This window comes from Myripristis murdjan, chromosome 4, assembly GCF_902150065.1.
Source record: "Myripristis murdjan chromosome 4, fMyrMur1.1, whole genome shotgun sequence".
In the NCBI taxonomy this organism is placed as follows: Eukaryota; Metazoa; Chordata; class Actinopteri; order Holocentriformes; family Holocentridae; genus Myripristis; species Myripristis murdjan.
In genome coordinates, this window is record NC_043983.1 from 2728793 (window position 1) to 2741260 (window position 12468).

The 12468-nt window shown below is 42.7% G+C and overlaps 1 protein-coding gene across 1 annotated transcript in view; it reads right to left on the minus strand.

Moving 5' to 3' along the window:
* Positions 1-12468, minus strand: part of ptprsa (protein tyrosine phosphatase receptor type Sa) — a 193590-nt gene that overhangs the window by 48033 nt on the left and 133089 nt on the right. Inside the window, exons 23-25 of the mRNA XM_030049640.1 lie at positions 10647-10658; positions 10258-10373; positions 2533-2580 (exon numbers count right to left, since the gene is read on the minus strand). Coding sequence (XP_029905500.1) covers positions 2533-2580; positions 10258-10373; positions 10647-10658 — 176 coding nt within the window. The remainder of the gene's footprint in view (positions 1-2532; positions 2581-10257; positions 10374-10646; positions 10659-12468) is intronic.

The window sequence follows — 12468 nt, forward strand, 5'->3', positions numbered from 1 at the left end:
TTTAGTAAGAGGCTTTAAGGGTTCCTTGCCTCGCGTCAAGGTCAAAAGTCCGCAAAATGTTGACATCCCTTCGTAAAAAAAAAAGTTCTCCAGACTTAATTGGGCGTGCAAATCGGCATAATCACATTAACCATCCTCAATTTCCCTTTTCTGACAACGCCTAATACCCCTCCAATGTCAAGGGTGGCGCTGATGTTTTTGTTGCATTTGTTGCGCTTAAGAGAGGGAATCCAACTCTCTCCACTGACAGTCTTCATTAGTGACGGCAATTTATTTTACACTGGGAGAACAATGCGGGAGCATCAATTACACAGAGATTAACAAAGATTATCATGGATATATGAGACGAATGGAGATGACGCTGCATGCTGTGACATCCTCTAGAAAAATGAGTGGACACACTGCATTAAGAGACTAGTTGACAAGAGCGGTGCAACAAACAGCCATGTATGCTGCATAGGGTCACTGGAGCGCTGTTTCCTAAATCAACAGTTTTCATAACCAATCAGTGTCTTAATATAGCAAACGCATGAGAGGAAACCTTGCAAGGTGATAGGAGAACTGCAAGGATATTAACGTATTTGGATAAGACTGTATCTGTTTATTTATACTTGAGTTTCTCAATGAGCTCGCAGAGCCCGCAGATCCCTGTGGCACCGCTTGAGAAAAAAAAAAAACGACGTTATTAATCACTTCTGGAGAGGGAATGTATTGAGATGAGCATCAGGAAAAGCGGGAAAAACTGCAAATTAACTTTGGCTGTCAGTTTATTTACTGCAAATTCAAAGGGAGAAAGGTATCCGCAGTTATGAGCAGAATAAGGAGATGTATATGCAAATGAGGGACCCTCACTTCTCCTTGAGAGAACAAGAGCGGGATGTTTGAGGCGAGATCAAAGGATGTTGGCGCTCGGTGTGTGTGTGTGTGTGTGCATGTGCAAGGGGTTGTCTGCATCACTATGTGTTTTTGTGGTATGTGCATGTGGGTATGCGTTTGTATACAGGCAAAATGCACCAGCTCCTTTGAATTTCTCTTTACTGCCTGTTTGGCCAGCTGACCTGTACATCTTGAGATATAACAGGTCCAGCTGTTTCTGTGTACACCCACACACCCCACAACACACTGCCGATCGCATGAGTTGAGAGCTCCTGGTTGTAGAGTTTACTGCTTAAAAGTTTGGGGAGAGTTGTGTGAGACAACTGCGAATAAGTGGAAAAGGCTTTAATCCACAAGTTTATTTTCATCCCGCTTCGCCCTTCACCGACATAACCCCGCGCTGTAAACTCCTGTGTTTACGCCAGCGGACCGCACAGCTAAACCCATCTGTTTGCGCATCTCTTTCTCTCTCTCTCTCTCTCTTGATGTACTTTCCCATCCCTCCTCGTTTGTGTTGCTCTTCAGGCCGCCAAAGACAAACGAGTCGATTTGATTGTTTTCTTATCCATATTGTCCTTTATACAGTTCATGGCGCACGGCGAGTGTTTACCCAGGAGAAGATTCAATTTCTAAACTAGGCTTTGTCACGACCTGTCCTCATGCAAAGTCACTCAAGGACAAGTTGTTGTTATTCCAACCCCACCACCCCTTCTCCACCCACCCATCTACGCTCTCATCCTTTCCTTCAACCCAACCCCCTCTTCGCCTTTTTTTTCCGCCATTCAATACAGGATCCTCCAAACATTTTTTTTGCCCCGGCAATCACCAGCGAGATCAATGAACGTGGAAAAAACAAACTAGCGTCTAATTACACATTTCCAATCTCCCGATCCGCAGTTGATGCGACTGAGAAATATAATGATTCTTTTTGATAGCCCGAGCTACTCTCTCCGAAAAAGCCTGTTTATGATGTTGTGTATTTCCATATAAAAGGGAGACACTCTGAGTGTGTCTGCGGGTAAGCAAAGAAAAGAAAAGGGAAGAGAAAAAAAAGAGGGGTAGAGAGGAGGAAAACCAGAAACTCCGCTTTTTTTCTCTTGGATGATCCTTTTTCGGCGAGCAGGGAGAAGCGGGGTGATCAAATGTCGAGCCATTGTTTGCCACCGCTTTAATTAATTCTGCTCGTTATCTGGGAGCGCAGGAAAGACCCTGTTAGTTCAAAATGGAAATGGAGCAGCGGTGGAGGAGGAGGAGGAGCAGGAGGGAGAACAAGGATGTGAGGAAGGGGAGGAGGGGGAGGAAGGATCGCAGAGACTGTAGTCCTGTAAAGAAACAAACCCTTAACCATCTCTACATCAGCAGAAGTGATTGCAGAGGTTATTTATGCATGGTGGATTAATGCACAGCCAACAGCCCGTGTGAATATCGTGACTGACATACAGAGTTTAAAAAAAAAGAAAAAAAAAAAAAAAAAAAGTTTACCAGTTGAAACCAACCAAAAAATTAGTACTGAAATTTTGCTGCATCATGTGGAAAAATAAACAAATGCAAATTATGTATTTGTAAATGGGGGCGAGCAGTGCTAGCAAATCAAAAAGACAAAAAAAAAAAAAAGCTGAAAGACAAACACAGGAGCTAAATGCATAGGAGACTAACTTTCATAGTCAAAATCAGCTTCACTCTGAGGACTGCTTAGACCAGAATCTGTAAAGAATAGCAAACATAGTGGGGAAAAGTAGTTGAAAAAGGCTGAAATGCTAACATAAAAGGCAATGTAGAAAAAAAAAATCCACATAAATGGACAAAAAGATAAGAAAACGCTACGATATAAGACACACATTGAGGCAAAAGTACATTATTCTTTAACAATAGTTTACCATCTCTGCTGTTGTTTTTTTGGGCAGGTAATATTGGCTGTTTGCCCCTGCCCAGAATAACGGAAACCCTTCTTAGTGACAAATATGAAGCCCGACTGCGAGGCAAACAGGGGAAAGTAGGGCAAATATTTTTCAGCACACCAGCCTTCACCCTCCTGCCACCCAATCCCAAGCAGTGCCACGGTCCTCCTCAGGACCACTTTGTTTAGCCACGGGTGTCACATCTCCTGCCTCTGCCGAGAAGCCCGTTCTGCCGAGCCCCGCATCAACCATCATAGAGATCGAGGATAAGAAAATTGATTTGCTATCTCTGAGCCTTCATAAACACCGGTTAGGAGGCCCTGTCAAGAGGGACGAGAAAGAGATAGAGGGGGGGGGGGGGCGGCTTATGTTTCCTGGTGAAAATGAACTCTGAAAGACTTCTTTGTCCGCGGCTTGGCGCTGAGGCATTGGGAGTGAAAGGTGTGGAAAAGCAACTGCATACTTGGCTGACAGCTGTGGAGCCAGGGCTGATGGGAGACAGAGCGCCGAGGACTCCTGTGATGGTTCAAAGCCTCATCTGCTCCAGAGGAGAGGACCTCTGAGGCTGGAGCCGGTGATGCTACGCCTGGGCTGCTTCGGGTCGCTTCAGCTGTCCAGGCAGAAAGAAGCCATCTGCGGTGACGGTCAGCGCAAGTGGACATGTGGCCGAAGGTTGTTGTTTGATGGGGGGAGGGGGAAGGGAAATGAGCTTTGCCAGGGGTGAAAGGTAGAGCAGCGGTGATCAGGTGGCGCGCCGCTTCAAGAGACAAACCCCGTCGCTGAAACGTTTGCAGCTTCGATGCCCGTAAAGCTAATTTGTCCTGGCACATGTGCAACTGAAAAGTGGCCGGAAAGGAAACGACACAGTGAAGAAAGCAATAAAGTTGTTTTGTCGTTTTTCTTCTACAAGAGGAACTACAAAAGGATTATATTTTCAGAAATGCAATATTGTTTGCTTCCCTCCCCATTCAGTTTGACACTAATTACCATGATGCATACTATTATTAACTTGCATGATAACAAGATTCCAGAGGGCAAATCTCATGTGTAACATTTACTCGTGTTACTGTAAGTGAGTCTTTTTGTATACGTGTACAGTAAGCAATTTCACTTCTAGTTTAGGACTTAAGTACATTTTAGCTGAAGTACTGTACTTAAAAACGTCTTAAGTCACATTCATTACAACATAAAAAGCATCCCCTGTAAACTGAACCATTACAAACACATTTCCAGTTCAAAAACTTTTGTTTGTACTCGCACTAACTTCTCTCATCCTTTTAGAATGGAAAATATAGCACCTGACAAAAGGTACTGTTTCAAAAATGTAACTTAGTTGCTTTTACCTTTCAGATGAGGTACTTTTGACTTAATTTTCACACCTGCTTTGACCGTTGTCACACCTTTGAATGGGCATTATCAGTTGTACCAGGTCTGGGTTACTCGGTCCCTACTGCTCCCTCTAGTGGGCTATAAGCTGTTATCACCTATTCCTATCGTCAATTCTTCTTAACCTAATAAACATTAGCGTTAACTTTAGCCACTTTCATTAGCTTTTGTTAGCTTAGCTTTTGTTTGCTACCTGGTTAAGGTAAGGAAAAGGTCTTTGTTAAGGTCAGGAAAGGGTTTGTCATGATGGTTAAGTTTAGGAAAAATTAAAGGCTGAGGTTAGGAAAGTTAACGCAATGTTCGTCAGCTAAATACAGAACATGGCTCTTGCTTAAATCTACACTGCAAAAACGCAAAATCTTACCAAGATTATTTGTCTTATTTCAAGTCAAAAATGTCTTATTTCTAGTCAAAATATCTCATTACACTTAAAATAAGACATGATCACCTCAGAAGTAACTTGTTTTTAGACAATTGTCTCTTGTTTCAAGTGAAAATTTGCTTGTTTCATTGGCAAAATTTGTTTCTTGTTTCAAGTGAATTTTCACTTGAAACAAGACAAATAATCTTGGAAAGATTTTGCGTTTTTGCAGTGTAAACTTGATCCCAGGGCTCTGGAATGAGAGTGACTGTGTGACTGATCCTCCACCCTGACCAACCCCTTACACAACTAACCTCATCGGTCTTTATACTACGTAACAGTATGTCTGCCTCCAAGGTTTCATCTGACGGCTTAAGACAGACTGATGATATGAACCCATACCTGTGGAGGTGATTATGACTGATAACATTCATTCAGTGGTGAGGTAATGGTCAAATCCGATCATTTTCATTCAGAGTGTCCCTATGTTTGAGGTAGGCAGTAAAAAAAAAAAAAAAAAAAAAAAAAGTTTTGGTTTTGAACTTAAGTGCCCATTTCGGTTGCCTCTGCTCTCTCCTACCTCATTTACAGTTGCAATACTTCATTTTGGCAGAAAATTTAGATTCTGGGGGGTGCTGTTGTGCCACGTAATCAAAATTGAGGAGTGTGCCTTTAAGTAGATGTTTACCATGGTACTTCTGTTTCTACTGCCTACTCATTTCTAGAACTCTTTCCATCACTGCAAGATTTGCGTACCCTGCACAACATCCCTGTTCCATCACCCATGTCTGTTTACTACCTCGTAAAGAACTTTGCAACTTTGTTTTGAAGAGTGCGATATAAATACAAGTTATTATTGCCGTTATTATGTGTGCATCCACTGGCATCCGGTCAGCCTTCCCCTGCTGGGAAAGTCTGACTCAGTGAAGAGCGCAAGACAGAGAGAGAGAGAGAGAGAGAGAGAGAGAGAGTGTCTCATCATAATGAAAAGAGGAAGCCAGGCTGATGCTGGGGATGGAGTGCACGCAAATGAAGACATCGAGCATCCCCCTCTCTCTAATTGATCTGTGACAATGACTAATTAAACCTGGCAGGGGGGCGCTCTGATCTGCTGTCTCCAGACGTCATTCATCACAGCGGGAGGGAGGTGCACACATGTCTGATTATGTTTATATGTGTGTGTGTGTGTGTGTGTGTGTGTGTGTGTGTGCATGTGCTTCAAGAGAACAGTGAGGAGGAGGGCACGGTTGTTGTTGTTGTATTCTGGAGAAACAAGTTCCTGACGGATGCCAGTGATCGGCTGCTGTCTGTGGCTTCACAAACATATGATATTGCCTGCCTGTGAGAAAATGTTTCACTTTTTCATGCTCAAACGTGGAAGTGACCTCTCTCATATTCCTAGGGGGTGTGTCCTGAAAGTAGAAGATGCAGAGAAATAGAGATCGAGACAGCGGAGAAAGACAGAAATGACAAAACAAGGGATGTGCTCGGGGGTAAACTCTTCAACTCAGTTTAAGAGAGCCTTTGGATTTGGGGGCTATTCCCATCAAACTGCAAAAACATTCCATCTTCACAAGTGATCTGGGGTCAGATTTAAAAATCCTGTTTTTCCTTTAAACATGGTAAAAAAAAATCTGCCAGTGGGATGAGCCAAACCCACTTTCCAATGCTAATCAACCAGTTTTGCAAATTTTCTTGAACCAACTGTCAATTTCTTGAACTTAGTGGACTGATCTGCTTTATTCTACCTTGTTTCAACATAATTATATTTGTCCCCCCCAAAAAAAATCTTGAAAAACTGCACTGGAAGCAAGTGGGAATATTTCATCCCACAGGAAGATTTTTTTTTTTCACTTGTTTGAAGAAAAAACAAGATTTTAACACTGAATATGAGACTAAATGACTTTTTACATTGGGGATTTTTGCAGCATGAGGATCATATGAAGAGCTCGTTTGCAAAAACAGATATCTCCATTTGAATTTATTAAACCTTTTTAAACTTTTTTGAATTTTATTAAAATTTACTTTATATTTATTTCTATTTTTTATATGTTTATTTAGCCTGGCATAATGTTTATTATCCTAAATCATGCTTTGTGTGTGTGTGTGTGTGTGTGTGTGTGTGTATGTGTGTGTAACTCCAAGCAGTATCAGTGAAAAAGGTGTATTCATTTTAAGAATGGCTTTTAACTGTTTTTACAAATGAACTCTTCATATATTAAAAGGAAAAAAGTGGAAAATAGTATCAGTTTTTGTTCATATTTGTTATCGCATATGTCATTTGAATGCAACTAAGCAGATATCAGTGTGTACTACAAACGTTTTTATCTGCCACTACATGTACAGACAGAGAGAATGGAACCCACAGTGACAAAAAAGAGAGAACTGAGAGCGAGAAAGAGCGATATATATACAGTGAGAGAGACGACTTCTAGCTATTGGGCGCTTGGGTGGAAATGGACTCGATATCCACTAAGTTGTGCTGCTTCATTAGTTTGGCTCAATTTGCCAATTAAACCCCGGGCACCAAAGGCGATAATGACAACAAGGTGCCAGCCTGTGCCCCAAGGAATCATGGGTCATGACTGCAAGGCTATCTCGTCATCTACAGAGCTCAAACGCACAAGCGCACACACACTACAGCTCATATACACCCTATCTCTCACACATTAGCCACGCCTAGCCTATAGGAAAGCTAATCTAAAACATATTTCATTGTTACTCAGCACTAAGGGTCACTGAGCACACATTGCCATTGCGGCATATGCTCCGATGGGTTGGCGAGGCCTCGAATAAGTGCACTGGGAGTGTGCTCATTTGAACAATGGCTGCTATTAGCTAATGGGGATGTTCACAAATGCTCACCGCCCCGCTTAATTGGGCTAAAATGTCCGTTCAAATTAAATTCCCTGGGTGCGGAGATAATGACATCGCCCGAGTCCGCGGAACAACGGCGGGGCTGTCGAAAGAAAATGCTTGTCATATATAAAGAAAATTCAAGGCATGTAATGGTAAGTGTATGTAAAAGAGAGAGGGACAGAGTAACAAGGTTTTCTATTATTTAAGGAGGCGGGGAGGACGGTTGAGGGCAAGGTGGAGAGCGCTGGAAGTCAGAGAGACAAATGGAGAGAATGGCCATTATATCCCGCTCCTCTTGTCATTACACAGACACCGATAAGGCCCTGAATACCGTGCCAGATGAAGAGCGGGACAGCAAATGGAGCTTAGTGTGTATCCGTGTGTGTGTGTGTGCATGTACGTGCGTGCCTTGCATGTCAGTATATTGAAAACCAACTCCCCTCCAGTGTAAGGGATTCAGGCCTTTTTTTTTCTCCCTGAGACAGAGGCACGAGACGACAAGCGGGGGCTCCGGAGGCAGCGGCGGAGATGGGCTTGTTTTGAAATGTGAGCCTCTTGATAGAGCAGAGATTGGCCGTGGAAGATGGATGGATGGCTGACAGACAACGGAGAGAGGAGACAGAGAGGCGGGAGGCGGCAGAAGAAGGAAGGGAGACGAGGGTAGCACCGGGGAGATGAATGCGTTGCAGTCGGCAACTAAGGGCATGTTCACACCAAGCATGATTGGGCACATAAGAACAAACACGAGGGCACGCAAAATAATCAAGACAGCAGAAAATGGGAGTTTCTGTGGACTTCCAAGAGCACTGCAGTGTGGTTTATGAGGAGCCAGAGTCTGAACCAGTTCTAGGACCCCACAATGCCAGGTTTCATGGGTACAAGGAGACAGATGGTGATATTTGATAGCCAGCAGTTCCTCATGCTTGGAAAGCCTAGCATAACAAAATGACGGTAAATGTGGAGTCAAGATAAGGTGAAATGCCACCTAATCGCAGACGATCGCAGATGGGTCCATCAAGCTTAGCTGAAGTTGCTGGAACTGGAATTGGACTGTTTGTCAAAATCTCTAACCTGGCAGGTTACCAGAACTTTGTCTTCCTACTTGTGAGCCCCTGTGACTTTTGTTCCAAAACCCAGATTTTGTTGTTACTGGACAGTGTGAAGAAACCAGATATAAAAATGCATTTAAGTTAATTTTTTTTCAACACGGCCTCGGACCAAAGTAAACAAACTCTTGGCGCAATCACACCCTGAGTCACAAGAGGCTAAATGACTGACAGGACGGAGCTGGAGAAGCTGTAGAGAATGAGGGCGGGATCAGGTGTTCTCTGTGGTTAACATCAGGCTTTAGCTCGGATGAACACCAGAAGGAAAAGCAACGCGACGATGTGAGACAAAACAGGAAGCAGGTAAAAACCCTGGGGAACTTCAAAACAGGATGTTTCAAACATAAAAAACACCGCAAATCCTACATAAAAATGTCAAATACCTCAGCTAACAATACCAGTTATTGTTATTCAGTGTCTGATAGTTACATGGGTAGATGGCAAAAACATAAATATGACAAGTCGGTGGTTATGAAGGCACATTATGTCAAACAGAATGATATGGGAATACTTCATGAACATTTTGTATGCAGCAGCATAAATTAGAATCAGCATCATTATGAGTTGCATTTTTTGAGGAAAACATTTAGTTTATTAGTAAGTTGTCGGGCCGCCACGAGCCACCAGAGCAGCTTCAGTGGACTTTGGCATAGATTCTCCAGGTTTCTGGAAAACTACTGGAGGCACTGAGCTCCATTCTTCAAAAAGATCCTGTGCATTTTATAATAAAGCTACAGTGCATAAAGCCCACATTACAAAGACAAATGCACATTTGAGTAACACTATATGTCTGCAGTGATATAGTCAGATGAGTGGGCAAGTCCACCAAGAGAACGCAACAGACCTGAATGCTTCATCACAACACCAAGTGGGGGAATATCTTTTGGATGAACAGTGGTCCATCCCTCTCAAGGTCCACAGAGGTAGAATCTATGCCAAGGAGCTCTGAAGCTGTTCTGGTGGCTAATGGGGTCCTGACACCTTACTAAGACACTTAACGTTGGTTTTTTCATTGTTTCACTACAGGTGTAAATTATACAGGTGTTCTCAGGTAAATAAATAAATAAATAAAAACATTTAACAGCAGTTTTATATTTTGTCTTACGTGGTTGGAAAGTTTCTCTGGTAATTATCATGTAGAATGACCCTTTGGCATTTAAAACCTGTTAAAATCCCATTTATAATGGATGACTGTATAATTTCCTGTAGACGTGTCAAGAAGAAAACATTTTTTTTTTCTGCAGATTTATGATTTCACCTGCCAGCAGTGAAATACTCCAGAGTCCCAATAATATGAGTTGTTGAAGGCCCATATTGATACTTTTTGGACTGGAGCTGCCGATAGCAGATATTTTCTGTCAATGTATTCTACTTTTAAATTTAACGATTTTCATGCCAGTAGATTGCGAAAATTACAAGGGCTAAGTGCTTCCTGCAGATCAATGAAACAGCATTTTAGACCATCCTGAGACAGTAAAACTCTGCATTAAACTCATGCGTTTGAGAGTTTTACACTAGTTAGCAGCTCCTTAAGGCAGAGTGAGGCAGGTTCCACTGCAGGTTTTACTGGCTGCTGCCCCTGAAGCTTGTTGTGTAAAATCACCTCCATCAAGAGCAACACTTGATTTTTACTGAGAGGTCAATACTGGACACCATATGTCCAAATCAGTATATCTGTCTAACCATACTTTAGTCTAAGCCAAAGGGCTGTTGTACTGTTGGGTTACACAATGGGACACTTCAGTGTACATGTTGTGCATACATGCTTTACCTGGAGTCTGGAAGTTGATGCGTCTCATCTCCACAGGGTCTGTAGGGTGGTGGGGCGTAATGTCTGCGTTGTTCAGCAGACATTTTGTACGTGGCTCTGATTCTTTTCTTTTGCGACTTTAGTGGAAGAAGAGGAGAGAGAGGAGGAGAGAGACAGACAGCAAAAATAACAAGTTTTAGTGAGCACCTTGGCCAACAAAATGACCATATTCTCACCAACAAAGGCCCTTGGGTCTTCAAAAACTACATCTGGCTGGCACCTCAGCGGGTTGAGAACCAGATTCTCCTTCACCTGCCCCTTCCCCACCTAATTAAAAACCCCTTGTTACGCTGAGACATGTTATTTTTTTCTTCCTTTGTAAAATGCAATTAAATACAGCTAAGCCTTACCTGTCAGGTTTGCTGTTTCCAGAGAAAGCAAAAGGAGTCAAATAAATATATAAAGACGGGCAAAAACACAACACACAAGGAGAAAGAGAGAGGGGGAGGCAAGAAGAGAGAGAAATCAATAGAGAGCAGTTTAAAATTCACAGGGGTCGCTGCTGGGCTCGCAGCTGCGAGATAAAGCTCATCAGCATTTGGAGGAGGTGTGTGCATGCGTGTATAGTGTGCGTGTGTATGTCGATGTGAGTGTATATGAGCGAGTGTGCAAGTGATTGTGCGCAAACATGCGTGTGTGTGTGAGTGTCGGGGTGCAGGGAGGGGCAGGGAAAGGGAATGTCAGGGCCAAGGGCAGACCCGGGAAACACTATTCACCAGGGACAGATGGAGGGGAAGATGGGAGAGTGAGGGGGAGAGACACAGAGAAGAGAGAGAGAAAAAAGAGAGATCCAAGGAGAGATGTTACTCCCCCTAACCACCAAGACGCAGGTAAGGCAAGGTCAGACAGTCAGGGATCATCTGATAGTAGCAAGCTGTACTTGTGTTGCTCACACCGGCCCTGCCTCCTCTTGAGATAACTCAGGGACCGGCCCTGGTAAGCCGGGTGACCTCTAGCACCCTAGCACTACTCCTCAGATGGGACATGTAGGTTCTGAGGCTCTGACAAAAAAAACTACAACTAGCTGTATAACAGGGCAAATATATTGTATGTGCACCTACTAAAGCCCCTGGATACCGAGGAAAAGTAAATTCATTCTTCAGACTTCAGACTAAAAAGAATTGACTCTTGATCAAAGACTTGTTCTTTTCAAGTTTTTAAGAGTATTAATTGACCTAAGGCCTTGGCTGATAAAGAAACACCACCTTTACATATTGTAACACCTGTAGTTTAAAGATATTGAATTATGAACTACAGTTTGTGTTGTTGTTTTTTTTTTCTTCCAAAAATCAATATATGGTATTTGAACTGGTACAGGTGATACTGTACATTATTGATTAGCTAAAGCAAATACGTCAAATTAGGTTTCATTGAGCAGCATCGCAAAAAAATCTCCTCGTCTCTCCTTTCTCCCCTCCCTTCACTTCTCACAGCCACTTTTTTCATATTTAAATGCAACAATTTTGTTGGGTCTTTGTATTTCATGCTGCTGTGAATACCAAATAAGCCCTTCCTTCAACATGCTTCCTAACATGCAGCTATTTACCCCACAGACCAACTCCCCAGTGACACTGCAAATAACCAGTTCAACTTCTGACAAGCAAATCTCTGTTGTGTATCGCTGGTCCAGAAAAACCAGCAAAAAATCTCCAGCAAATCCTCGCTTCTTCAGTTGCAACATGAAACACAGCTGTGTTACTTGTGGAGTCCACCGGATGGGCCAGCACTATTAGTGCTGGGTTTAAAGGAAAAGTTCATCCATTTTGAAAAATTTTATATTATTGCACTTGCCCCTAGCTGTAGGACAGTAGTGGTGCTATCTTCCTCCATTCTTCCATTGTTACTGAGTGATGGGTATTGGCTGGATGCTCCAAATGCCAACTGTTATTCTTAAAAATATCTGCCTTAGTACACTCAAAAAGTTTGAATTTTACAATGTGTAGTGTAAAGTGGACTATCTTGGGGAAAAAAAAAAAAAACTTTTAACAGTAGAAGGTAGTACAGTGCCAGAAAGGTATGTGAAACATGTGCAATAGAGGGAAGCAGTGGAAAAGCAGAAGATACTTGCACATTACTTGCCAGCTATCTTTGGCTGGCAGGCCAACTCCTGAGAAAGTTGTTATTTTATTTTCTCTACATCCATGTGTTCAGAGAAGAAAACAAATGATAGCA